General features: G+C 33.8%; 6 protein-coding genes across 11 annotated transcripts; 2 read left to right on the top strand and 4 right to left on the bottom strand.

The window, feature by feature from the left end:
* Positions 1 to 303: 303 nt before the first annotated feature.
* LOC111447195 (aspartic proteinase CDR1-like) lies at positions 304 to 1639 on the bottom strand. Its single transcript, XM_023086234.1, has 2 exons — positions 1049 to 1639; positions 304 to 900 (listed from the first exon to the last, which is right to left on the bottom strand). Exons 1-2 carry the CDS (start codon positions 1637 to 1639, stop codon positions 304 to 306), a joined length of 1188 nt encoding a protein of 395 aa, XP_022942002.1.
* A 1879-nt stretch (positions 1640 to 3518) lies between these two features.
* LOC111447057 (late embryogenesis abundant protein At5g17165-like) lies at positions 3519 to 8102 on the top strand. 2 transcript variants are annotated; one of them, XM_023086035.1, is made up of 2 exons: positions 3519 to 3758; positions 7585 to 8102. In XM_023086035.1, the coding sequence occupies exons 1-2, from the start codon at positions 3649 to 3651 to the stop codon at positions 7850 to 7852; spliced, it is 378 nt and encodes a 125-aa protein (XP_022941803.1). In that variant the 5' UTR covers positions 3519 to 3648; the 3' UTR covers positions 7853 to 8102. The 2 variants fall into 2 exon arrangements, with proteins under 2 accessions (XP_022941803.1, XP_022941802.1); XM_023086034.1 differs by having other exon boundaries at positions 3559 to 3758; positions 7582 to 8102.
* Positions 8103 to 9507: 1405 nt separating this feature from the next.
* LOC111447053 (aspartic proteinase CDR1-like) lies at positions 9508 to 10845 on the bottom strand. The gene is made up of 2 exons (XM_023086025.1): positions 10255 to 10845; positions 9508 to 10104 (listed from the first exon to the last, which is right to left on the bottom strand). Exons 1-2 carry the CDS (start codon positions 10843 to 10845, stop codon positions 9508 to 9510), a joined length of 1188 nt encoding a protein of 395 aa, XP_022941793.1.
* A 986-nt stretch (positions 10846 to 11831) lies between these two features.
* LOC111447056 (60S ribosomal protein L13-1-like) lies at positions 11832 to 14504 on the bottom strand. Of its 2 annotated transcripts, none has more exons than XM_023086032.1 (5): positions 14423 to 14504; positions 13004 to 13118; positions 12749 to 12882; positions 12360 to 12518; positions 11832 to 12270 (listed from the first exon to the last, which is right to left on the bottom strand). In XM_023086032.1, exons 2-5 carry the CDS (start codon positions 13107 to 13109, stop codon positions 12049 to 12051), a joined length of 621 nt encoding a protein of 206 aa, XP_022941800.1. In that variant the 5' UTR covers positions 13110 to 13118; positions 14423 to 14504; the 3' UTR covers positions 11832 to 12048. The 2 variants fall into 2 exon arrangements, with proteins under 2 accessions (XP_022941800.1, XP_022941801.1); XM_023086033.1 differs by having other exon boundaries at positions 14382 to 14482.
* A 1121-nt stretch (positions 14505 to 15625) lies between these two features.
* On the bottom strand, positions 15626 to 19349 carry LOC111447054 (superoxide dismutase [Fe], chloroplastic). 3 transcript variants are annotated; one of them, XM_023086026.1, is made up of 8 exons: positions 19162 to 19349; positions 18212 to 18283; positions 17700 to 17888; positions 16996 to 17167; positions 16803 to 16906; positions 16350 to 16376; positions 16195 to 16218; positions 15626 to 16091 (listed from the first exon to the last, which is right to left on the bottom strand). In XM_023086026.1, the coding sequence occupies exons 1-8, from the start codon at positions 19279 to 19281 to the stop codon at positions 15909 to 15911; spliced, it is 891 nt and encodes a 296-aa protein (XP_022941794.1). In that variant the 5' UTR covers positions 19282 to 19349; the 3' UTR covers positions 15626 to 15908. The 3 variants fall into 3 exon arrangements, with proteins under 3 accessions (XP_022941794.1, XP_022941795.1, XP_022941797.1); XM_023086027.1 differs by having other exon boundaries at positions 18212 to 18285; positions 19167 to 19349; XM_023086029.1 differs by having other exon boundaries at positions 18212 to 18265; positions 19162 to 19347.
* Positions 19350 to 20278: 929 nt separating this feature from the next.
* LOC111447055 (polyadenylate-binding protein 1-like) lies at positions 20279 to 24665 on the top strand. 2 transcript variants are annotated; one of them, XM_023086031.1, is made up of 6 exons: positions 20279 to 20560; positions 20646 to 20748; positions 21864 to 21934; positions 23557 to 23748; positions 23943 to 24070; positions 24261 to 24665. In XM_023086031.1, exons 1-6 carry the CDS (start codon positions 20405 to 20407, stop codon positions 24304 to 24306), a joined length of 696 nt encoding a protein of 231 aa, XP_022941799.1. In that variant the 5' UTR covers positions 20279 to 20404; the 3' UTR covers positions 24307 to 24665. The 2 variants fall into 2 exon arrangements, with proteins under 2 accessions (XP_022941799.1, XP_022941798.1); XM_023086030.1 differs by having other exon boundaries at positions 21861 to 21934.
* The last annotated feature ends 435 nt before the right edge of the window (positions 24666 to 25100 follow it).

The raw sequence follows: 25100 nt of genomic DNA, 5'->3' as shown, positions 1-25100 counted from the left end.
GATTGAAATAATAGAATTAAATTTTTGAACTCCTTCTCCGAGGTTGATTTTAGAAATCGTAAAATTAATTATATTATTTCCCTATTTCCCTTAAATATAAAAATAATTAATAATTAATGTCTAATTTTACCTTAAAATTTGTAAAATTACTAAAAAGAAATTCAAGAATATTAGTTCTCCATATATTAATAAATGCTTGCCAAATTTTATGAATAAAACAAACTTAACGTCACATCAAAAGTGTTACGAGAAAAGTAATGATAGTTATAAGATAGCGTATTGTTTTCATAGGTCCAAAAAATCTCAACCAATTTTGGTGCAATCAGTGGGCTTAAAGGACACCGTCATATTGTCGATATCATACCCAACCAAAAAATTCGACATCATACTGTTCCCGATGAGTGCGTCCTTGTCGTCAACGCCCATTGCAGTGAAGCAAAAGGACCCATCTGGCATCTTATTGAAAGTCTGAGCCGTACTCAATCGCAGATCCACGTGGCCGTCGAAGTGTAGAGTTATCACCAAATTCCCCAAATTACCTTTGTAGCAAAGAGTATCGTCAATGGGCTTCAACGGGATATGTCGCCGAACTTCAGTAGCCAATCGTCCGTACAATTCTTTGGGGAGGAGAGTTGGCGGCGTGCCGGTATCGAGAATTGCATTCCCCTTGGCCGGAGGTCCCGACGTACTGTACGGAACGAAGGTTTTTTCGACAGAGATTCCCTTGAGGGTGAGAGAGTAAGATGTCTGGTCGGATGTTCGAACGAGTTGGGCTGTGATGACTCCGGGTCCTTTAACTTCAGAACCCGACCCGATAGAGAGGCTACTTGAGATTCTCGGGTCGGTGTTGTATGGCATCAGACAAAGGGAGAACTTTCTGCCGCCAACCGATGGACCTATCTGTGAATATGAATTTACTTTAACTATAAGGTTTTGAACTTTATAGTTATTTGAATAAGAATATAATTAACGGTTTGTTTCAATATTTAATGTGAATAATGTTTTTAAAAATAATAATAATAATTGAAAGTGATAAATATATATATACCTGAGAAACGAAGGAAACAGCTCCTCTTCCAAATCCGATCAATCCCATTTCATTCGCATTAAACGTTCCACTATTATTATGTCCGCAACCAAACACCACCCCCAAAAACGACGTCGTCGCTCCAGACCTCGAAGTTATAGCCATTTTTTCAGTCGCCAATTCTCCCAGCGTAGATCCGCTTCCATACCCATAGCCGTACTTACACGTGTCGGTGCCGGAGCACGCTGCACCAGACCCCCACAAATGGCACTGCGGCGACTTGCAAGAAAGGGTTTGAAAGGTTGACGATTTCGAAGGGTCGTAAATCGGATTCGTTTGTCGGTAACATTTCACACATGGACGACACTGAGCCCAAAATAAATCGCTGCCAGTGTCGAGGATTGCATGCACCTTTGTCGGCGGCGTTCCGATAGCGATTTTCACTATAAATTGACTGGTTTCCGGCCAAATTTGTGATTTGGCTGCCATCGGTGAAACGTTGTCGAGTGAGAGACGGTGGTGGATGAGTTCCAGCTTGAGACCACCGCCTTCGCCGACGGTGGACTCGACGATGGAAAATATTGCGAGGAGGAGAAATATGGTAGGCGCCATGGGATTGCATGAATTTTAAATTTCTTTGTTTTATTTATACTCAGTGAGAAAGATAATGACGTGGAAATTAAAATTATTACGTAGGAACTAAGAAAGGATGGCCGTGTTTTGGTAACCTACACTATTTTTTTTAATATAAAAATAGAATGTTATTTAAGTATTTATTTAGTTATTTCTATTTATGAGATCCTATTAAATTTTCATATTTCCTACCGTTTATTAAATTTAGTTTTAATCTAAATAAGGTAAATAAAAATATTTTATTATAAAAATATTTTTTTATTCTATTTTAATAATTATTTTTTCATAAATAAATAAAATAAAATTATGTAAACTAATTTAAAAAAAAAAAAGTATTTGACTACAAACAAAGGTAAGATTATTAAAAATAAAATATTTAATTGAATTTAACTAATTAAATAAATTTAAAGTATTGCTACGTACATTTATTTATTTTATTAATTATAAATAAATTTTGATCTAAATAATGTAAAAAAAAAAATTAATTATCAGAATATTTATAATTCTATTTTAATAATTATTCTATGTAAAAAAAATATATTTAATTATCAAGAACGGAAGTTCAAATTTCCATGTTCTACCTTTGTTGTCGTAGAGACCCACTTTTTTTTTTTTTCTTTTTTCATATGAGATCAAATTAAATAGATAGAAGTGGTTGTGAATTGGATCAAATTTTCAACCCGAACGAGTATATACTAATTATTATGAAACATTTTCTTTTTTGTTTTCAATTTAATTTTTCATTCCTTAGATGTTATGTTCTCCCTCAGATCCGCATACATTTTATAGTGTTGTGTCAAGAGATATGCGCACAACAACCGCGCATTTGAATAAGAGTTTTTGCTTTTCTTTGCTATGCTCACTGTTACAACAACAAAGACATGGGTATAGTTTATAATTTGTATACCACTTATGGCATAATCATAAACTAAATTATAGTTAAAATATCATTTTAGTTAATAATTACTTCATCAAAGTGTTGAAAATTTATTGTGTTATGTAGCCCATATTTTCGGCCCATTACTTAGTTTGGGCCTTCCATCTCTCTCACCATTTTCTTCTTCTTTTAAATAAATACTTTTTGACTTATGATTTGTTATTTTTAAAACAATTATTAAAAGTTTCAAAAATATTCCTAAACTTAAAAACACATAAAAATCTCAAATATATAAATTAAGAAAATAAATAAATAAGAACCGTACAGTTAATTTTGATTAAACCGTTTATACTTTATATTAAAATATTTATGAACTTTCAAAGTAATTTCAAATATATTCTAATAATTTTAATATATATATATATATTTTTTTTTTTTATAAATGTAAAGTATATAAATGCTATTCAAAATACATTATAACGAGGTTCTTACAATGTTAAACAACATTATAAATAAATTAAAGCAAACAACTGTATTTAATATTTATATTCACTTTTTTTAAGAAATGGAAAAATTAATAATTAATTTAAACACTAATTTATAGTTAATGAAATAAGGACTTAAATATTCGATGTTCAAAAGTTCCAAATCTTTACACGTGACTTTGTTTTGGGATGAAAAGACGGGAACCGTTAAATGACGGTGGTTGGTGGTGTTGGACCGGAGAAAATGAATGACTTAACAGCTTTGGAAAAGAAAAAAACACAAACAAACAGAATATTCTATTTGAAAAAGAAAAATGCTGTACTCGAACAAAAAAAGGAAAAAGAAAAAGAAAAAATGAAACGACCGTGAATAAACGTCTGCCACGTGGTCCAATAGAAAACGAAAGGGGAAATTCCGTACGTGAGATGAAACTGAAAGTGGGTGTGGACGGACGGAGAAGGCAATTTGCGTTGAGAGCTTTTGTCGGCTTTTGGCGGGTATGATACGACGCCGTACTCAAGAACTATAAAAGAAGGATTTGCTGCTCCAGGATTAGAATCAAGAATCAAAAGCAATTAATCGCCGTTTTTCTTCTTCATTCTCTCTCTGTTTAAGCCGGAATTGTATGGCCGCCAATTCGAGGAGCGCAGGAGCGATCGCCGGCTTGGGAAAACGAATCACAAACCAGATCTGGACCAGCGATTCTGCGATCTCCTCCTCTGCTCTGAAGTTCAGGTCGTTTTTCTTCTTTTTCTTCTTCTGTGAATATTCATCTGTCAATATGCTTGAAGTTTAGGTCCTATTGCTTCGTTGTGTTGATATTCTCTGCTAGTTGTTTGATTGCATTCTTGTTGAAATTTTCTATAAGAAAGTCGATTGTTGATCCATTTCTTCTTCTTCACGCTGAATGCTTTTTTGAACAACTTCGTATTGACGCAGTACGATAAACGTCAGTTTCAGGTCCTCTTCTTCCATGTGCTCTTTTTTTGATCATATACTTTACTCGGTTCCTTTTGATTTCGGTTTTTTCTTCTTTTAGGAGTCTAATTTGCATTCAGCTTTTCCTGCCATATATAGTATTATGACTAACTCACCTAGAAAATTTGAAATTACGTTTCCTTCACTCTATGTTGCTTTTTTCCTCTCTTCCTCTTTGTTTTTGGTTTAATTTGGTGGATGTTCACTTTCCTTCGCTCTATATGTTTCTTTTTTCCTCTCTTCCTCTTTGTTTTTGGTTTAATTTGGTGGATGTTCGCTTTCCTTCACTCTATATGTTTCTTTTTTCCTCTCTTCCTCTTTGTTTTTGGTTCAATTTTGTGGATGCTATGTCAATTTTATTATTCAGTGTTTGTTCTATCACGCTGTAAATAACTCATAAGTAGAGATACTGCTTTCTGTTGAACCGGACTTGGAATTAGAGAGGTATAATTCGTATTCTTTGGAATCTTTGTTGAAATTTGAGTAAATCACGCCTATTTCATACTCTCTCTCTCTTTTTTTTTTAATAAAAAAGCTCTTAAGCCATTGTTTAGGTTGATTTTAGATATATGAAATCAGTAAATCCAGAAGTCGTGAATATTTGAGGACATGACCTAAATTTATAATATCATTTACAATTAAGTAACTGATTTATTTTTCAATATATTAAATAATCCATTGTTTAATAAATCTTATAATTTTTTTTAAACTCTTAAGAAATAAATAATTGAGTACAATATTTTAATACATTTTAGCTTTAATCTTAAGTTTAATTATAGCAAAATATGATCGATTGATCATCTTGAAGGTTTTAGCATTTAATTAATTATAATTAATATAATTTAAAATTTTCAGACCATAAATCTTCTTTCCTTTTTTTTTTTTTTTTTTTTCGTTTCAAAATGAATATTCAAATCCCATACCTGCCATTTAATTGAGGGGTCTATAAACCAAAAATTTTAAATTTTGATAACACAGTTTTAAATTATGAGTTCAAATAAATAAAATTAAAGGTTTATACATTAAACTTGGAATTCAACCTTAAAGAAGCCTCTAAAATATTTTAATCGCTGCGGTCTGCGAGTATTAGTATATTTTATTTAAATTTATTATATTGTTTTGAAAACTCAACTACTGAACTTATTTCCTGAGGATAAAGTTTAGTTTATCCGTTGGTTGACTTTTTTTCCATTCAACTTTGGACTATAAATTTTTTTAAACTAAAGGTAAGATGTGATTTGTTTGAGCCCATATATGGAAACTTCACTACTCCATCGTTGACTAGATAACGAAATATCAAAATTTCACTCTGAAATTGGGAAACGTCGAATTCTTTTTTTGGGATGCCCAAAAATTATTAGATTGGTTGTCTGTTCAAATTTGATGTGTTATTTTTCTATATTTTACTGTTTCTATTCTACATGCCCTTGACTTTTATTCAGTCAACTATTCACATTGAAACATCTTACAAGAAGCGGTTGTTTTGAGGCATAAATATGGGATGCCTAAAAATTAACCTTTATAACCTTTAATAATTTTTTATACAAAAACCTTTAATCTTCAATCGTATTGTTATTTTGTAAGTATGAGTATGGTTCATCAAAATATTAAAAATTCAAAAAATTTCAACGAACTTAGTTAAGTATTTAAAAAAGAAAATCAATAAATTAAACAAAATATTTTTGTATATAATGTATAGAAATAAGAATCTTTTTCTTCCATTTTTCTATATTAAATCTAAAGTCTTATTCAATACATTATATATTTGATTATTAAGGTCTTAGAAGTTAAGCCTTTTATTCCATGCCTTATATTTATTCAATACCTTATATGTTTGAATAATAGGTTGAATTATGAATAAAAAATTAAATTATAAATTTAGTTTCCAAACTCTTACTTTTGTGTCTAATTAATATTTAATAATGTATTAGACATAAAATTAAAGATTTATTTAATTTTATAAGATAATTTTAAAATTAAAAAATACATGTTCGATACAGAATTAAAAGTCAAATATCTGTAGGGTATTAAAATTAAAATGGGATTTGATAAATAAATATCTACAGCATCACCCTTTTTTCATGCTAAAAAAGCTCAAAGCAAACCCTTACTCTAGTCCGTAGATACTAGAGAAGGTTGCTGACAATTAAAGCTGAGTGTCTGCGATGTGATGTGGTCGTGGTTGATCCACTTGTTTCAGCTGATTTTTTCCTTTAGATTTATTTTCTGTCTGGACTCAACTCCCTTCCCATTTCCCACAGTGGGCTGGGACCGCATGGCTTTCAATAGGATAGAATCATAGGATAGGTGGGCAGTGAGGAGACAGGCGAGGGTTGGCGAGTTAACGACCACTCAGTACCCTTTATTAAATATTTTCGATGACCATCTCTTCCCACTTAGCTTCCAAAATTCACATTTAGGTAAATTAATGTCGATATCTATTATCTATTCTTTGGTCGGTAGCCGTATGTTCCCTACTACATAATCCATATCTTACTCATTTACTTTTATATTAAATCTAACTTTCACATTTAATATACTAGAAAAACATTATTTAATCAGATATACTATCTTTTTTTCTTTAGCTTTTTTTTTTTTTTTGTATATTTTTTCTATTAATTTCCTGGACAGATAGAATGTTAGATGATATAGAAAACTCTTATTTAGAATAAGACCATTGTTGCTCACAATGTGGTTAGAACAGGAGATCATCAATTTCTATATCTCTAGATGTTTCATTAAAAAAATTAATCCAATAGCTAGTGTCCAAATCACAATTTATTTATTTGGTTGAGATATTAAACAATTATTTGATTGAAGTTTTTTTTTTTTTTGGTAAGATTAATGATTAATATATATTTTTTAAATATTAGGTAATTAGTTTAAGAAAATAGTATAATATCAGAACTTAAATAATATGCCCAAACCCATTTTTTATGCGACTTTGTATCAAGTTGCTGGGTGGGACAGCGTTGTTCTTATCATTTGGAATTGATCAGTTGGGTACTATTACAAAAAGTCAATTATAAATATAATTGCCATTTTCTACTTTGTCTTTAGCATATGCTGTGGATCTTTTTATCATCCTTACCTGTGGTCCATGCACTCGATTCGAATCACATTATCAATTATAATTCTTTACACAAATTATTAATTCTTATTTTAGAATTAAAGTATAAAATTCTTATGCTTACTTTGCTTTGGTCTTTAAAACCTATTACCTTTTTTCTCGTTTCAATTTTCAATGTTCTATATCAATTTTCTAACATTGTTTCAATATTACCTTTCAAATATTACCTTACTATTTGATTGATTGTCTTGACTTTATATCTATATTGAAACCACGTATCATTTACTTCCTTAATTTTATAATATACTTCTTTCAGTCCTTAAGCTAAAATAGTTTTATTCAATTAACTTTTCATTAACTAATTCCATAACATATACATTCTAGGCACCTTTAATTTATATCAAATGATGAAATTAGTAGAAAAAAGCTAATGAATTTTTCTTTCACAATTTTTTTTTTTTGGTTACTATATATTATTATTAATGGGAATGAAAAACAAACCTGAAACAGGAGGGCAGCTCACACCTCAGCGTATGACAAAAACCCCGACGAGCAAGTCCGACCAAGCATAGTCCCTGATGATGTGATTCAGCCTCAAGCTGCTGAAAAGTACTGGGCTCCTCATCCACATACCGGTGTTTTTGGGCCAGAGGCCGATCAGCCTACTGCAGCGGCGGGAAGCCGTGCTGCAGATGGTGGCAACCACGCTGCTGCGGAGGAGGAAAAGGCGTGGTTCCGACCAACCAGTCTGGAGGATTCCGAGAAACCCCACGGGTTTTAGGGCCGGCCATAATAAGGCATTGTTGTTCTTCTGGCCATCCGAAAGTAGACAACAAAGTAGCCAACTAAAAAGGTACTAAATAAAGGAGATGGTTGTTTGTGTTGCTGTACTAAGGGTTTGGAGTCTTGAGTTACTTGAGGTTGAGGCATTCTGGCTAGGATGCTTCGCCTCAGCTTGTTATATGTTATTCTACCAAACTTTATTTTGACTATGATGCTTTAGTGCAGGTTTATAACTATTCCTCATCCAACCTAGAATAATACGCAATAAACTTTTTTTTTTCTTTTTTCTTTTTTTAAAAAAAAGGAAGGACTTGGAGAAACAACAGTTTAAAAAATTGTTTATCAAAATTCTTTTACTAAAGTGTTTTCTGAATTTAAAAGTCACAGGACAAGCTTTTTTTCTTTTTTTCTTTTTAAAACATTTTGCTTATTTTATCTTAAATATGCATTTAAATAAGTTGTATAGATAAATATTATAAAATAATTACAGAAGAGCTCCTCGGGATTATATTTTGTAAACAGGGCATTCACAGTAAGTTAAAAATAAAAACAACGTAATAACTATGAGAGTTTGATAGTATACTTGATAGTATCAATCGATAGAGATAGAATGTAACGTTTCTTGTGATCAAAAAATTTATTCAGAAGGATTGAGAGTTTGAGCAGAGAAACATTCTTATTCGAATCAGCATTCGATAAACTTAAAAAAGGAAGCGAAGCCTTACTCGATAGTATATACAGCTGATAAGACTGCGAACTCAGTAAACATTCTTCAATAAATGCAAAGCAAGTGTTGCAACGTGCAAGCAAATAGTAGAAATCGAAACCTGAAATTAGCATTCTGAATGAGCAGAGATTCGAAGTAAATCAATGAAGCTTTACTTTCTTGTTATTTCTCCACAGCCGATTCCAAAAACTTTGCAACAGCAGAGACAGAGCTTATGGAGTTGCTAAAACACGGTTGAACTATGCGGCCGTAACCTGGACGTGCGAACACAAAAGGCAACAAGGAGACGATACTTCCGGACAATGATTCGATAAACTTTAAAAAAGAAAGCGAAGCCTTACATTCTTCTTGCAAGTGGATTCCAGAAATTGTGCAACAGCAAAGAGAGGAAGAGAGAGCTTACAGAGTTTCTGATAAGGTTGAAGTTCGCCGCCGCCGCCGCCGCCGCCGCAGTCTGGAATGAGGAAGACAAGAGCTAGCAGCGGATGATTCCTCCGGCCGCTGCTTCGCTCCCTCCCTCCCTCGAGTTTCCCGCCTATTTCTCTATCAATTTTGCCTCCGTTTAAATCCTATATATATACTTATTTTCAATTGGGCGAATTGCACAGTCCACCCCTAGACTCTAGTATTTTTGCATTTTCACCCTCTCACTTTCATATATTTAAAAATTGGTTATTTTTGTTTGGACCTAGTACAACATGTTGAGCGTTACAAATTCACTTTCATTTATTAGTATAGTTTATAATTTTTATTTTGCTAAAACGAATGTTTTCTTTGCTAGCTGACTGTGACATTTAGTAGTATAGTTTATAATATGTGTATGATTATGGCATGATCGTCGACTACAAATAAAACAAACTTATATTAATAAATGCTTTCCAAATATTATGAATAAAACAAACCTAACGTCGTACGCCCAAATGCTTTCAACCAATTTTGGTGCAATCAGTGGGCTTAAAGGACACCGTCATATTGTCAATATCATACCCAACTAAAAAATTCGCCATCATACTGTTCCCGATGAGTGCGTCCTTGTCGTCAACGCTCATCGCGGTGAAGCAAAAGGACCCATCCGGCATCTTATTGAAAGTCTGAATCGTACTCAATCGCAGATTCACGCCGCCGTCGAAGTGCAGAGTCATCACCAAATTCCCCAAATTACCTTTGTAGCAAAGAGTATCGTCAATGGGCTTCGACGGGATTTGTCGCCGAACTTCGGCAGCCAATCGTCCGTACAATTCTTTGGGGAGGAGAGTCGGCGGCGTGCCGGTATCGAGAATTGCGTTCCCCTTGGCCGGAGGTCCCGACGTACTGTAGGGAACGAAGGTTTTTCCGACGGATATTCCTTTGAGGGTGAGAGAGTAAGATGTCTGGTCGGATGTTCGAACGAGTTGGGCTGTGATGACTCCGGGTCCTTTAACTTCAGAACCCGACCCGATAGAGAGGCTACTTGAGATTCTCGGGTCGGTGTTGTATGGCATTAGACAAAGGGAGAACTTTCTGCCACCGACTGATGGACCTATCTGTGAATATGAATTTACATTAACTATAAGGTTTTGAACTTTATAATTATTTGAATAAGAATTTAATTAACTATTTTTTTCAATATTTAATGCGAATAATATTTTTAAAAATAATAAAAATAATAATTGAAAGTGATAATATATATATACCTGAGAAACGAAGGAAACCGCTCCTCTTCCAAATCCGATCAATCCCATTTCATTCGCATTAAACGTTCCACTATTATTATGTCCGCAACCAAACACCACCCCCGAAAACGACGTCGTCGCTCCAGACCTCGAAGTTACAGCCATTTTTTCAGTCGCCAATTCTCCCTGCGTAGATCCGCTTCCATACCCATAGCCGTACTTACACGTGTCGGTGCCGGAGCACGCCGCACCGGACCCCGTCAAATGGCACTGCGGCGACTTGCAAGAAAGGGTTCGAAAGGTTGACGATTTCGAAGGGTCGTAAATCGGATTCGTTTGTCGGTAACATTTCACACATGGACGACACTGAGCCCAAAATAAATCGCTGCCAGTGTCGAAGATTGCATGCACCTCTGTCGGCGGCGTTCCAACGGCAATTTTCACTATAAATTGGCTGGTTTCTGGCCAAATTTGTGATTTGGCTGCCATCGGTGAAACGTTGTCGGGTGAGAGACGGTGGCGGATGAGTTCCAGCTTGAGACCACCGCCTTCGCCGGCGGTGGACTCCACGATGGAAAATAGTGCGAGAAGGAGAAATATGGTAGGCGCCATGGGATTGCATGGATTTTAAATTTTTTTGTTTTATTTATACTCGTGAGAGAGATAATGACATCGAAATTGAAATTATTACGTAGGAACTAAGAAAGGATGGCCGTGTTTTGATAACGTTCACTGTTTTTTTAATATAAAAATAGAATGTTATTTAAGTATTTATTTAGTTATTTCTATTTACTCATTTTCATATTTCCAACCATTTATTAAATTTAATTTTAATCTAACTAAGATGAAGAAAAATATTTAATTATAAGAATATTTCTGAGTCTATTTTAATAATTATCGTTTTATGTAAACTTTTAAAATTAACTTATTTATGTATGGTAATTTTAAACAAAATTAGTATTTGACTACAAATAAATGTAAGATTATTAAAACTAAAATATTTTATTTAATTAAACTAATTAAATAAATTTAAGGTATTATTCGATAATTAATTAAAAATTTATATACATTTATTTATTTTATTATTTATAAATTAAATTTTCATCTAAATAATGTAATGAAAAATATTTAACTATAAGAATATTTATAGCTTGGAATTAATGAATTAAATAAAATTATATAAACTTTTAAATTTTACTTATGGTAATTAATTAATTAATGTTTGTTATTATTAAATATAACTTTTAATTCTATAAAAAAAATTAATAAACCATAAAATAAAAGAATAGAATATGAGTATGTTAATAGTGAACATAGGAAAAAGTTATTTTCAATTTTTAAACAAAAATTTATATCAAACTATATTTTAGAACATAGGAGTAACTTCAAAATTGTTAAAATCATTTCAAGTTTAAAATTATTTTAAAACATATTTTAATCATTTCAAGTTTATTGCATGTTTATTTCAAGCCGTTCAAGCATTTATTTATTTACACAAAATATCCCTTTAATATCAGTATACTATTAATAGGCTTATAATTTGCTAGGCTGATTTGAAATAGTTTATCACAAATGGATCTCATCCCAATTATCAAATCAAAAGAAGATATTGCAAGGCCATGTGAATGCAATAAATCACAAATAAGGTAACGATAGTACAACACCAAAACCAAGGCCAATTAACCGTAAAATCCATGACCTCAACAACTTTAATCTACCAAATTAAGTCCAGAAGATGTGTCAAATCCAAAATATGGAAGAAAAACACCAAAATTAGGAAAAGAGAACGACCTCTAAACAGTTGCTTCTAGCAATCTATTTTTTCTCTTCCTTCTCGGCCTCTGCTGCCCTCTTCAATCTAGCACCAACGTGTCGTTCGTTTGTCCTCTCAGTACGTAGCTTGTCGTATGCCTTGAATGATTTCATCTCTTCAGTGACCTTGACGAGCTCGACCGGTGCCTTTTCACGTCCAATAGGCAGGTAAGGTCCTTGGACTTGGGTGGCATTTGCAAGCTCCTCAGGAGTAGAATCACCAGCCTGAAGACAAAATGGTGTCATGAACCCTCGAGTACATAAAACGCAGTTGATAACATTCAACCTAAGTCTTATTATTTTAGTAAACTGACCTTGAATTTGCGGGCACGTCTTGGGAAGACGACCACCTTAGCCTTGTATGTCTTCAGCCTCTGAACATTAGCCTGTAGACTTTCAAGAGAGCGATTCCTACGGCGATGGTCAACTGCGATTCCAATGGTTGGTGCTAGTTTCTTGGGGATACCAGCAGCCTAGAGAGAAAACCGTTGATGATTGAGATACTATATAAATGATAAAGAACCAGAGTTTTTACAGATAAAACCTTCACAGTGACAGTAACAGAATTAAAAGGCACAAAATAGATGTGAGCAATCTTAAGAATCCAACAAAAAATTCCACTCTCAAGGCATACATTCATTCGAGTGGAGGTCAGGCTAAGGACGAAAGAAACTAAAAATAGAGGGGGGAAAAGACCGGATACCTTCAACTCCTCCAGGGAAAAGCCCCTACCAGCCCTCACTTTCATGTTGTACTTCAATGTCTGACCATGAACAATTGGGCGGAGTGGTCCAGCAGTTGGGCGGGGAAAGTTCTTCACGGCTTTCTCCTGACGGGCTAATGGTAGATTCACCAAGTTTATAGTTAGAATTCAATATCTAAGGTTAAATTCTAAGTCGTAGTGATGAACACCCAACTAAAGTACGAGTAAGAAAACATACAAAACACACACACTAACCATTTCTTCTTCTGGTTTTCCTGGCAGGCTGGTTGAACCAGGTCCTGACATAGTTCTGCCAGTGCTTCCTAAAGTGGCCGCTTGGGATAACATTGTTGTGCTTCATTTTTTACCTCTAACAAAGCAGAAGTGAAGAGTGTCAAACAAAATGATACAAGCAGAAGTGAACAGTCACAAACAAAATGATACAAGGTGCGCAGAGAAAGAAATCTAAGTGAATCCATTACACCGACTATTTCGGCTCAAAATTTGAGAATAACAATATCCATATAATGAGATCATTCATGAAAATGTTTTTCTAGGTGCTAATGCATGAACCCAATTCGTTAACAGGTGTGAGAAACAAGAACATACAAAAAATAGAAGAGGTAACATGTTAAATTTCCATCAATTAATAAACCAGTTCATCAAAAATCATATTTTAACCAGCAACTGAACCAAAACTTGGATTAACCATACAGAATATAAAAACACTGATATTAAATGAAATTTTCTTCAACTTCGTAATGTTAAGAACAAACATATCAAGCAAACTAACACTACAAAGAAAATTAAAAAACTAAATAAAGGGTGCACAATTAAAAAATAACGATTCAATGAAAGTAAGTATGAAATATACATGCAGATCAAGTATACAACCGATACTGGTCACTTCAATTAAATTTGAATGAATTTAAACAGTTTGGATTAGTTTGGTTCTATTTTCAACCTATAAAATGTTTCACCGTCAGTTTATACACACATACACCACACTATGAAAACACAGCGGTACTAAAATACGTACTTTCTTCAAACTAAATTCAGAAGGTCGCAATGACCAATTATAATCCAATTACCCGTTGCAAGAAAATTCCATTCACCACTATACGAAACGCGGTATTGAAACAAAACCAACGGCCTTATCCACTCTCAACCAAGCAGAAGATAAAACCGTTCGAGAAACAATAGAAGAAAGTACGAGGCGCAAAAACAACTCCGAAATGCGAGACAAATGGTAAGAAAGAAAACCCAAATAGATATCCAGAAAACAAAAATAGAACGAAACAAAAACAGAATCGATAAAATTACTGCAACGAAACTTCTCAAAGAAACCACATACAAACCATACGCACGTATTAAAGATCTGGAAAAGCAAAGACAACAAAATACAGAACAAAACATCATATATGAGTTAGGGTGTCAAATAATGGTAAACTCCATGAAACAAAGATACTTGAATTGTGGAATGAAATCGCAGTATGAGAATTAACTCGCAACTAAAGACGTACAGTACAGTTTATATTCAAAATATTAAAACATATTTCAAATTGAAACCAAAACATAATCATGAAAAGCCTTTCGAATCACAACATTCAATGAGAATAAGAGGAGGAGAAGCCGGTCGGAGATGGGAAGAAATGCAAGGCGGCGAAAACTTACAACGCGGCGGAGCAGAGTGACGCTTCTCTTTCAACTTCCAGCCACTGAATCTTAGCTAGCCGGAACCCTCGTATATTTGAAGAAACCCTAGGTTAGTCTCTAACTTGGGCTGGCCCAATATTTATATCTGATTGGGCTCAGCCCTTTTCTTTGATATAAATCAATAAAAATATGGTCGGCATTTTTTAGTTTTTATACTTATTTTTTAAAATTTATGTTTAGGTCCCTGAAAATTTTAAATTTATGTTTAGGTCCCTAAATTTAAAAACGATAACAAGTTTTAAATTTTCAAGGTTGGTTAAATCCGTGGCCACAATTATTAAAATGCATTTATTTTTTGGACAAAATTAATTATTTTTCTTTTATATGTATAATAGTAATGTAACTTAATAAATAAGGTTAAAAGAATTTTATAATGATTTGTTTACGTATTTATATTTATGTGATTGTTCCTTATAAAAATAAATAAATACATTTCCTTTAGAGTTTATTTTATTTTATTCTTAATATTTATTAGTTTATATTTTTTTTTATTTGTAATTATTAGTTCTGGTTTGTATCTTAGAGGATATGAATATCAATGAGAATACACCCTTATTCAATTCTATTTCTATTTCTCATTTTTAACATGGTATCAGAGCACTAATCTTGGTATCAGAGTCTAAGGGGGAGTATTAAACCTATACAGCCGCCGATCATCCACGTGATCGAATGTTTAAAGATACGTGTGGAAGCTTTAGTTCTTGCATATATTTTTATAAATCATTTAATAATACCTTAATAATAGGATTTTTTTTTTAAAGATATTTTATCCATATATTTTTAGATACCCAAATTTGTATTGAGTTTTAAATTTAAGTTTTTATGTTTCTATTTATTTTATTTTATATTTATTATTATTATTTTTTTTTTTTTTGTTATTTCTTACAATTTTAAATTTTAAATTTTATTATTATTCCTGTCACATAATCATTTACACGCTATACATGGTATTTTAATTTTTAACTATAATATGTATAATTATAATTAATTTTTTGTATATTTTATTAAAGAAAAAAAAACCCTAAAATTTAAGGCATGTTATTTATAGTATACAAGAATGAAAATTAAATTAAAATTTGATTGGTTAAAGCTATTTTAATAATTTAAATTAATAAAAGTAAATTAACTAGCTTTATCATTTTTCGTGCAACAGTAGCTACATTTATTTAATTTTCAGGCATTTTATTTCCAGATATCTGAAAGGAAGTAAAAGTTCAGATGGTCTAGTTGAGTTGCATTATTCACTCAAAGCTACAAAATTACACACTCCCTCCTCCACTTCACAGCAAAACAACTCAAAAGTCTACAAACTGATCACAGCAACAAGCCATAAGACTTGGAGCACAGCAATCAACTATAACAGACGACAGTGAAATGCATCCAAATGAAGCGAGGAAAATATAATGTGCACATTTACGAACACTGTAAACAAGAGAAGCCATGTTTATTCAGAATCCGAATCCGACTCACTTGAACTGCTGTCGGTGTCGCTATCTTCGGTCTTTTTCTTCTCTTTCTCCTTTGCTTTTTCAGCAGCTTCGACCTTGGCTTTCTGTAGCCTTAAGTCTGCGGCTTCCCACGATATGAGGTTTGAAATGAAGGTCGATATATAATCGGGTCGTCGATTCTGCAAAAAGAACGGTTTTAACGACGTTATAAGGGCAGACGAGTTGAGAGCCGGAGAAACAAAGAGCAAGATATATGAGCCATAAGGTCAGGTAAAGTCTAACCTGGAAGTCTAGGTAATAAGCATGCTGTTGAGATCAAATCCAAAAAATCACAGCATTAGCAATCACTGAAAAAAGTATACATGACCCCACATCCCACCCCAAAAACCCGACAGGGAAAAATAAAAGAAAAAAGATTATAATATATAATCAATTACCTCCCAAACGTCAATGGTAAGAATTGGCTGTAAAAAAGAAAAGACCAAATAAAATAAGGTTAAATAACTATTTCAAGCTGGAAAGTTTGACCTTGAGGTTTTATAGTACATAGTTTGCTTATATCTACCCAAAATGTTTCTTTTTTCTCTTCCTTTTTTAAATAGTATATAGGGGAATTCGAACGTTTGACCTATTAATCGAGAGTATATGCCTTAGCCGAACTAAGTTATGTTCGAAATGGTCAAACGCCCTTACTATTGCAATTACTAGATGTTAACAACTTTTCTACGTGGTTCTCTTTTCAGACAAGACAATGAACTAACATTCAAAATATAAGAACACGAACTTTTAAGTTACACGTCAACTCATTATTTCTCTAACTCAATTGATGCTTCCTCTGTTTATACTTTTTTTTTCCTTTGTTATTGGGGAAAAAATGGTGTAATACTCACAGCATAGTCCCAAACGAGGGGGTTAACAGCATTAGGACTCTTCAGAATTACAAGCTTTCTGTCTTTCTCTGATGGACGTGGATGGCCAATTGTGTTATCCTTATCTAGAAAAGAGGAAATGTTACCCAACTTAGCAGAATTGATCGATATAAATACAAGTACGAGGGAAAAGAAGCCAAGTAATTTGACTCACATGCAAGCCAAGCCCAACCAGAACCAAACTGCGTTGCTGCAGCAGACTTGAATTCTTCCAAAAACTTTTCAAAAGAGTCAAAGTCTCTTTCAATCAGTTCTAGGAGTTCCCCTGTTGGCTTTCCCCCTCCCCCAGGTTTGATGGACTCCCACAGAAAATCATGGTTCCAGATCTATAAATTTTCAGTTACCAAGATGTTAGGGGACTTCAATGTGATATATTTCTTGAAACCGGGGTTAGTCCACGTTGAGAGAATTTTCCAAACGGAGGTTTAAATCCTATTTTGGTCCTTAAAACTTCGTAAGAAAAACTATTTTTCCTTCCTTGCCTATTTTTCAATAATCATTTCATGAGAACATACATACATTTGAAAACTCGAACATCTAACCTCCAAAGAGATTCAAACGCTCGATTATGTCGCTATAAAATATCTATTCATCAACCAAATAAACAAGTCTGTGGCAAGTTTCTTTTAAATAATTTAATTAAAAAGTAAATTTCAAGAAGCCTAGGATCAAAATGGTCTTTTCTTTGACAATTTAGAGACCAAAACAAAATAAACATGAACGCCCATGAACTAAAATAAGATTTAAACCATAAAACAACATCGATCATCAAACTACAATTCGCTATTTACTCATAAGCTTACTATCTCATGAAAAAGCAATGAGATCGATATCGGTAATTATGTGAAGAGTATGTACCTGTGCTGCATTGTTGAACTGTGGAAGTAAATCACCTTTGTTATATGTTTTAAGAATGATATCTTCTAGTGACAGTTCATCCAGCTCAGTTCCTTCAATCTGTCTGTTTAGGTTGTCCACATAAGCTCTGTGGTGTTTTCCCCAATGATATTCGAGGGTTGAACGACTCATATGTGGTTCCAAAGCATCCTATGAAGACAGTTTGTAGAAGTAAGAGCTAGTCCTATTCATAAGTTTATATAGTGAATCTTCTAAAAGTTGTTTTTTGGCATTTCTATAAAAAAGAATAAAACATTGTATTATAAATTTAGATTATAAGAATGTCACATACGATTAATTATTATAGTTATTATATGGGTTATGGTGAATTAAAACCCCATAACTAATAATTGTATAAATTCAAACCCTGAATTTTCATTCCTTTATAAAATTAATAATAATAATAAAACTCTAAACTTTCATAAATGAATTAATCGAGAAAGCAATATAAATTGAACTAAATGCAGACATACCAGAGGATATGGAGGAGGCTTCAGGTCAAACTTTGCAGTGATTTTGAGACAAGTCTTTGAAACATGATGTATCTGTTTCAAACATAAAAAATATTTCAATCTTAGTTTCAACTGCATTTGCATCCAGACCATCAAAAAGCTCGCCAGAGGACTTAAATTACATGTAATTTAGAACTTCTCCAGACAATAATAATGCTAAATAAACACTAAATCCAAAATCTTAAGCTGATAACAATTGATGATGTTAAATTTAATCTGTACAATACATTCATAACATTGCTAATTGTACAATACATTCTTCTTCTAGCATTTTCTAGTTGAATTTCAAATTTGATGCCTATAGTACTTTTTAGTTGGGTTGGGCGGGTTCGACCAAAAATGCTATGTTTACCCACAAGAATACCCCTCCTCCCAAAAGGTTCGCGGGGATTACTTTACGACGACGGATGACCGCCTGTAGGGGGTTTACTGCACAAGGCCCCGCAGTGGAAAAGCTTCCCAGCGAATATCAGATACTCAGCTCCGCACAACATAAGGATCGACACACTTTTGAGAAGAACATAAAAGTGTAGATGATCCATAATGCGGAACACGAGAGAGTTAAAATTTAGTTATAATAATTTTAAAATTTAGAATTCGTCCTTCTGAGTTTTATTACGGTAACCATTATGACTATTTATGAGATTTTATCAAACCTAATTCTCAAAACCATTAGGACTAAACTCTAATTATCTCAAGATCATGTGCTATACATATTCACGTACATATATTCAACCTATCAACGTATTCTATCACTTTATTTGCAGAAATATCGATCAAACCAACCAATTATATCGAAATGGGAATTCATCAGAGTTTAATCAAATAACAGCAACAGGAATTGACATTAAGTAATAAAATAGCGAAGATTAACGAGGTAAATTGTATGGTAAAGTAAAATTAAAGTGAACCTGTTTGTTTGAGGTAAGAGAAATGGCTGATGGTGGCAGCGCGCTCCCGTGGAAGCTTGAACGGAGAAGTTGATTTTGCCCTGGTACAGTGGAAGGTGACAGAGCTATAGATGATGCCATATTCCTTTCTCCCCCGATCAAATTATCAATGAGACTGAAGTGAGAGGCTATCGCATATGAACTTATCTAGGAAGATTCTGGACTGGGCTTCCGCTCTTAAGCCCAATTTGTTTTGCTCTAATAAATAAATAAATATATATATATATATGGCTATTGAGATGACAATATTCTTTAGTTTTTCATTAATATTTGAAAAAAATACTCTTAAATACAAAAATAATAATAATAATAATAATAATAATAATAATAATAATAATAAATAAATAATTTTAAAATAAAGATAAAAAACCTTGAACTAATAATCATTTTAAAATATTTATAAAAGATCGACATAACGTCTCCATATTAGCTTATGCACTCTTCAACATAACGTCTCCATGTTTCAACCACGTCTTCTCCGAATAGTGAGTCAACTGTTTTAAATGAGTCAACTTAAATGAAAACCCGCTTCTTCCTTAATTTAACAACAAATAATATTATTTTCTTAAATTTTAAGAGACGATCTCAATTAATATTGTTTTTATTTGATTTGTCGTGAAGGAAAAAGTTGTACCGACCAAAACATGACGTAAAGTGAAATCGTGTGGTTGTACCAAAATTGTGAACACACGGTGTTTCATCCAAATCCTAATATGTGTTTTGTCTATCCAACATGAAGTAACACGAGTATTTTTTTAAAATATATATTTTGAATAGGGATATTTTTGGAATAACCTAAAAACGTTTGTCTCATTAGCCACGTCTCACGTCGAGTAAATTTTATGGAAGTTTAGCGGTCTAGTTCAGCATTTTACGTGTTATTAATGGTGAAGATCTATGGACGTTTAACGGTTCACTGCAACATTTTACGTGTTATTAATGGAGAAGTTCTTTAAAAAATAAGATATTTTTTAAGATGGTATTACTGGTGGAATATATATTTTTTATTTTATTTTATAAATATTGAAAGTAAATGAATAATATATTTTTTTTAAAAATAATAATAATATTGAAAAAAGCAGCACAAATATGAAATCCAGAGTAGCAGACAGGATCCGAAACCTAATCTTCAGCAATTGGGAACCAGTAGACAAAATACACATACCAACCAGGGATCGACGGGCCACCGGAGACCGAGGCGGAGATGGAGCATAATTTCAACTACGACGAGCACGAGCACGAAGTCTATGGCGGCGATATTCCCGACGACGCCGAGATGGATGCTGACCTCGATATGTCCTCTGGTAGGGCTGACGAAGAAGGCTACGACGATGCCGAGCCTACTAACGCCAACTCGAAGGTAGCTTCGCGAGTTCTTCTCTGTTTTTTCCGAGCCTTTTTCACGGAGTTTCGTCTCTGATTCACTGTATTTTCGAACTGTTCAGGACTTGGAGGACATGAAGAGGAGGCTTAAAGAGATCGAGGAGGAGGCCGGTGCTCTTCGGGAAATGCAGGCCAAGGTTGAGAAAGAGATGGGCGCTGTTCAAGGTATCTTCCTTTTTTATCTCTGTATTTCAGTAAGTTAGTTGTTGAATTCTTTCATTGATCTTGGCTTGGCTTAAGGCTTAATCTTTACCGGTTTTTAATGGTGGTGGGAGGATTTAAGTTGCCTGGATGAGCCTAGTCTTAACATTGATCGCATGTTTGCATATCGAAGAGAGTGAATTTAAGTTGCAAACTGTGAATCAAGTTCATGAAGTTCCAAGATCTGTTAGGGCTGAACCTTATTGAAGTGATTTAGTGGGTAAATAGGAGAGTTTTGTGATAACACAAGGTTGTCGGATAGTATAAATAGAAGGCTTCTTAAATTGGTTGAGAGCCCTTGTGGGAAGTATGGTCTAGATGAGGTTAAATCCCTAACTTACCAAAGAGTTTTATACTAAACTAACCTAAGAGTTTTATAAACGTTGTCACTTTTTATAAACAGTCGAAGTCCCGTTAGTTTTCGACAAACATCTTTGAACTTCGGTTTCTCGGGAAGAGAAAAGAAAAGATCGTTAGATCTAGGAAATTTTGAATTTCTTGAAGTGTTATTTAGCATTGTTATGTCCAATGGGTGCATAGCATTCTTAGATTTTTTCTTTGTAGTCTCGAGTTTTTTTGTCTTTTATTTTATAAATCAACCAGAAAGTTTTAAGACTTTCTGTATTTTGATGGTATTTGACAAATTTCTTATAACGTTCGTCTTTTATCCGGGTGGAACTAAACTTAAGTTCTTTCTTTTCTTATTTATGCTATTTGAATCTGGAACTTCTTTTTTTCACAACTATGTTGCTTTAATTGTCATATTTGGGCAATAATTTTCACTTTATTAACAAAACAAATTGATTGTTTTAATGTCCTCTTATTTCCTATGCTGTCAAAACGATACGAACTTTTAGCAAGATGAATGTGTTCTATGTGGCATGTGCATGTCTGCTCATTAGATACTCTATAGGATTGTTCTCTGATTAATACTACTTTTCTTGTTATCATTTATCTTCTTTTTGGCTGTTAGAAGTATATTAATCAGTGGAAGTTTTATCTCATACTTTGGTTAACAATCTTTTTAGGATTTTTCATTTGTTTGTAACTAACTCGTGTTCCTTTTAAAATGTAAGAAGATTCATCCAGTACCTCTGCAACTCAGGCTGAAAAGGAGGAAGTAGATGCTCGATCGGTATACGTTGGTAATGTGAGATTTATCACCCTTTTCATTCACTATGTCATTTTAACATTGAAGTTTTTTCCGTACACATTTATAGTATTACATCTTTAGCATTGGTCTCCTTTTCGTTTCTCTTTAGTCATCTAACAACCATGGATTGGTCTTTACTATTTATATTCGAATTATCTAAGTACCGGAATAAAAATATTGAAAAACTTTTTGTTTAAAAAAAAAAATCTTTTACTTTGAGTGACAGTCTTTCATTAAAGAGTAATTTCAGACAAGAAATGTAAAAGATAAAACAATTATCATTAGGGAATACTGCGCCACAAATTATAATATTTTGAACTTGAAAAAATTAACTCGTATTTTTTTCAGTTTTTCTTTGTGGAAAATTGTTAAGCTGTTGCTAAAACTAATAAAACAGAAAGTGCACGTTGAGAAGACCCATGGAACTTAGCTAAATCTAGTACCTGTTCCCAGCCATGCTCTTCCCATTGAAAAGGATTTCTTTATAGCTGTAGCCCCCAAATATGTCTTTGCTGTGTGGATCCATAAGGTTTTAGCGTTTTCGTAAAGTCGATGCCCCTGTGACAACTAGTTTATATTATATTCGGGCTAGCTGAGTCGGCAAGTTCTTCATAAAGTTGTAATGAAGGAAGGGTCAAATTCTGCAAATGGTTGGTATCAGAGTAGTGTGAGAATAAATGGTCTCGGTCTTGCTCTGCTTTCATACAGATCAAACAACAGCTAGGATTTTTATTAGGACATCTCTTTTGCAATCTATTCCCTCTGTTGACGCTCTCTCGGGAAAGGGACCTAAGAATTGCTTTTGCTCCTTCCCTGATTTCCTTGCATTTATTGAGTAATGAAGTTCCAAATAACTTGCTAATTTCTAACTTATCCTGGTTTCTTCTTGTTACTACCCTTCTTGAATTAGTGCTGCTGTCATTCCGAGCTTCTTGCACTTGCTAGTTCTTTTCCCTGTATAACCTCTTATAATCTCGAAAGCCTTAAACAATAATGTTGATTTCCCCCTCACGTATCCTGCCAAAAGGAGAGCCAATGCGCCCACCGAAGGCTACACACACTTCCAATCTTCCTTTCTTCTAAACCCCCATTCATTCATTTTTCATATATGCTTTCCACGACCACCACCTTATCCCATAGGGCGCTAGACTCTTTCGGAAATCTCAATAACCTCTTATCCATAGTGCCCATATGCTGATGCTTAGCCCAACCTTTTAATGTTGCAATTATCGACCATGAAGACATAAACCCAATCAGTATAGGGGAAAGAATTCATCGGCATGATCAATCTCAAGAAGTGATCAAAATTTTGGACCTTCGTAGAGTGTTACCTTTCTGATTGTATGTTCAATTTATGTGAAGTTTATATTGAATATATGTCAAGTCATTATCAGCTGTTACGAGGAATTATATTTTATCAATATTTCTAATATTTGGGTCTAAAGATATCTTTCCTTTAACTTGCTCCTAATCTTAAAAGTCTTGATGGATGGCGGATTGAAGTGTTATTTCTCCTTGGGCATACTTTTCTTTTTTGCCTCTCTCCCTATTTCATAAGGTTTTCCAATGTCATATTTCAATACAAGATTTATTTTTTTGTGTTGTGGTTTTTACTTCAGGTTGACTATGCATGCACTCCTGAAGAGGTTCAACAGCATTTTCAATCATGTGGAACAGTGAACAGAGTCACGATTTTGACTGACAAATTCGGTCACCCCAAAGGATTTGCATATGTTGAGTTTGTGGAAGTTGATGCTGTACAGAACGCTTTGCTGTTGAATGAGTCAGAGTTGCATGGTCGCCAACTAAAGGTATTTTAAACTTCAGTTTATGTAAGAACTTTATGTTAATAATTTATTTCACCCATACGCCCCTAATAGCGAATGTATATCGGAGCGGAGAACGACGTTGTCAATTTTTGAACTTCACCAAGCTTGTACGCTCATCTTAGATAAATTATAGAGTTTTACTACTGACCATAGTCGATTTTTGGTACATTTTGCAGGTCTCCGCCAAGAGGACAAATGTCCCTGGCATGAAGCAATACCGAGGAAGGCGACCGAACCCTTATGGCTTTCGAGGTCGCCGCCCTTTCATGGCAGATGCCCCTTTTTATCCTTCGTATGGTTACGGGTAAGTGCTGAAATACTATATTTCTTTTCACAAGATGTGTGGATGGTTCATTTTCATTTTCAGACACAAACATTAAGTGTACTCCTTCAGAATTATCAACTTCCTATGTATATTGTTGAAAAAGGGAATAATCAACTTCCTTCTACTTTCAGCTTTATAATGCAAGTTTCTATCTTCTTACTTTATGCAGAAGGGTTCCGAGGTTCAGGCGGCCGATGCGGTACAGACCATACTAGGAGGGTGTATAATGCTCGTACTACTACCGCAAACGATTGTTCGGGTTCAGCAGTTCATTCGTCAAGGGCTCAATTTCCATCTCTATAACTTGGAGGGTGTGGATTGTACTCTATTCATGTTTTAACATCCGACTCAAAGAGTTTCTTTTTATGAACCTTGGTACCAGTTTTAGCTTGTGGGGGTTAAGATTTGTGGTTTGCTTCTTTATGTTGGCTCTGGAAGAGCTTAAAACCCATTAGAGAATTTTAAGGAAAGAAATTAAGGAAACTGAAGGACACAGCCTTTTGTATGGTGAATTGGAACTGATCATGACGTAGAATTCTTTGTTATTTAAGAAGTAATTATAAGTTGATATGAAGACCTCCCCCCCTTTTTTGCCCTTTCCAATTTGATTATATTTGTATATGTTAGATCTCTCTTTAATTTTCAATTTTAAACCTCTCTTTAATTTTCAATTTTAAAGCTCTCTTCGATAATAGCTCGCCCTTGGCTTATTGAAGAAGAAGAGACGTGGTAAGAGATTATGTGAAGGACCCTAAAGTCCCAAGCTGATAATCTCTTGGATAATCTCGGTGCTTGAGTACCCTCTAATCGATTGGTCGTAGGTTCGAATCCTACAATAAGTATTTGTTGGACCTCCATTTCTCGAGAGGGGGCCGGGCTGTAGTTCCCCAACGGCTGACTAGTGGTAGCAGAAAAACAAACTCGAGTGAGCTTCACATGCATTGCTAAACACATCGTCATGAACCAAACTCTTTTGAATACGACAGATTCAGTATAAAGCCAATTTTAC

The sequence above is a fragment of the Cucurbita moschata genome, unplaced genomic scaffold (genome assembly GCF_002738365.1).
Source record: "Cucurbita moschata cultivar Rifu unplaced genomic scaffold, Cmos_1.0 Cmo_Scf00009, whole genome shotgun sequence".
Classification (NCBI taxonomy): domain Eukaryota; kingdom Viridiplantae; phylum Streptophyta; class Magnoliopsida; order Cucurbitales; family Cucurbitaceae; genus Cucurbita; species Cucurbita moschata.
This window is presented reverse-complemented; position numbering and strand designations above follow the sequence as displayed.

What these genes read in the sequence shown, in the direction of transcription:
- LOC111447053 (XM_023086025.1), bottom strand. Translation starts at nt 10,845, where the DNA reads ATGGCGCCTACCATATTTCTCCTTCTCGCACTATTTTCCATCGTGGAG. An exon ending in CGGTTTCCTTCGTTTCTCAG is followed by an intron (nt 10,105 to 10,254) that starts GTATATATATAT and finishes TCATATTCACAG; the next exon opens with ATAGGTCCATCAGTCGGTGG.
- LOC111447057 (XM_023086034.1), top strand. Translation starts at nt 3,649, where the DNA reads ATGGCCGCCAATTCGAGGAGCGCAGGAGCGATCGCCGGCTTGGGAAAA. An exon ending in TCCTCTGCTCTGAAGTTCAG is followed by an intron (nt 3,759 to 7,581) that starts GTCGTTTTTCTT and finishes AACCTGAAACAG; the next exon opens with GAGGGCAGCTCACACCTCAG.
- LOC111447056 (XM_023086032.1), bottom strand. Translation starts at nt 13,109, where the DNA reads ATGAAGCACAACAATGTTATCCCAAGCGGCCACTTTAGGAAGCACTGG. An exon ending in GAAAACCAGAAGAAGAAATG is followed by an intron (nt 12,883 to 13,003) that starts GTTAGTGTGTGT and finishes ATCTACCATTAG; the next exon opens with CCCGTCAGGAGAAAGCCGTG. An exon ending in TTTCCCTGGAGGAGTTGAAG is followed by an intron (nt 12,519 to 12,748) that starts GTATCCGGTCTT and finishes TTTTCTCTCTAG; the next exon opens with GCTGCTGGTATCCCCAAGAA.
- LOC111447055 (XM_023086030.1), top strand. Translation starts at nt 20,405, where the DNA reads ATGGAGCATAATTTCAACTACGACGAGCACGAGCACGAAGTCTATGGC. An exon ending in AGAGATGGGCGCTGTTCAAG is followed by an intron (nt 20,749 to 21,860) that starts GTATCTTCCTTT and finishes TTAAAATGTAAG; the next exon opens with AAGATTCATCCAGTACCTCT. An exon ending in TGCATGGTCGCCAACTAAAG is followed by an intron (nt 23,749 to 23,942) that starts GTATTTTAAACT and finishes TACATTTTGCAG; the next exon opens with GTCTCCGCCAAGAGGACAAA.
- LOC111447195 (XM_023086234.1), bottom strand. Translation starts at nt 1,639, where the DNA reads ATGGCGCCTACCATATTTCTCCTCCTCGCAATATTTTCCATCGTCGAG. An exon ending in CTGTTTCCTTCGTTTCTCAG is followed by an intron (nt 901 to 1,048) that starts GTATATATATAT and finishes TCATATTCACAG; the next exon opens with ATAGGTCCATCGGTTGGCGG.
- LOC111447054 (XM_023086026.1), bottom strand. Translation starts at nt 19,281, where the DNA reads ATGGCATCATCTATAGCTCTGTCACCTTCCACTGTACCAGGGCAAAAT. An exon ending in CCCTCGTTTGGGACTATGCT is followed by an intron (nt 16,377 to 16,802) that starts GTGAGTATTACA and finishes TCTTTTTTACAG; the next exon opens with CCAATTCTTACCATTGACGT. An exon ending in TTACCATTGACGTTTGGGAG is followed by an intron (nt 16,219 to 16,349) that starts GTAATTGATTAT and finishes TGATCTCAACAG; the next exon opens with CATGCTTATTACCTAGACTT.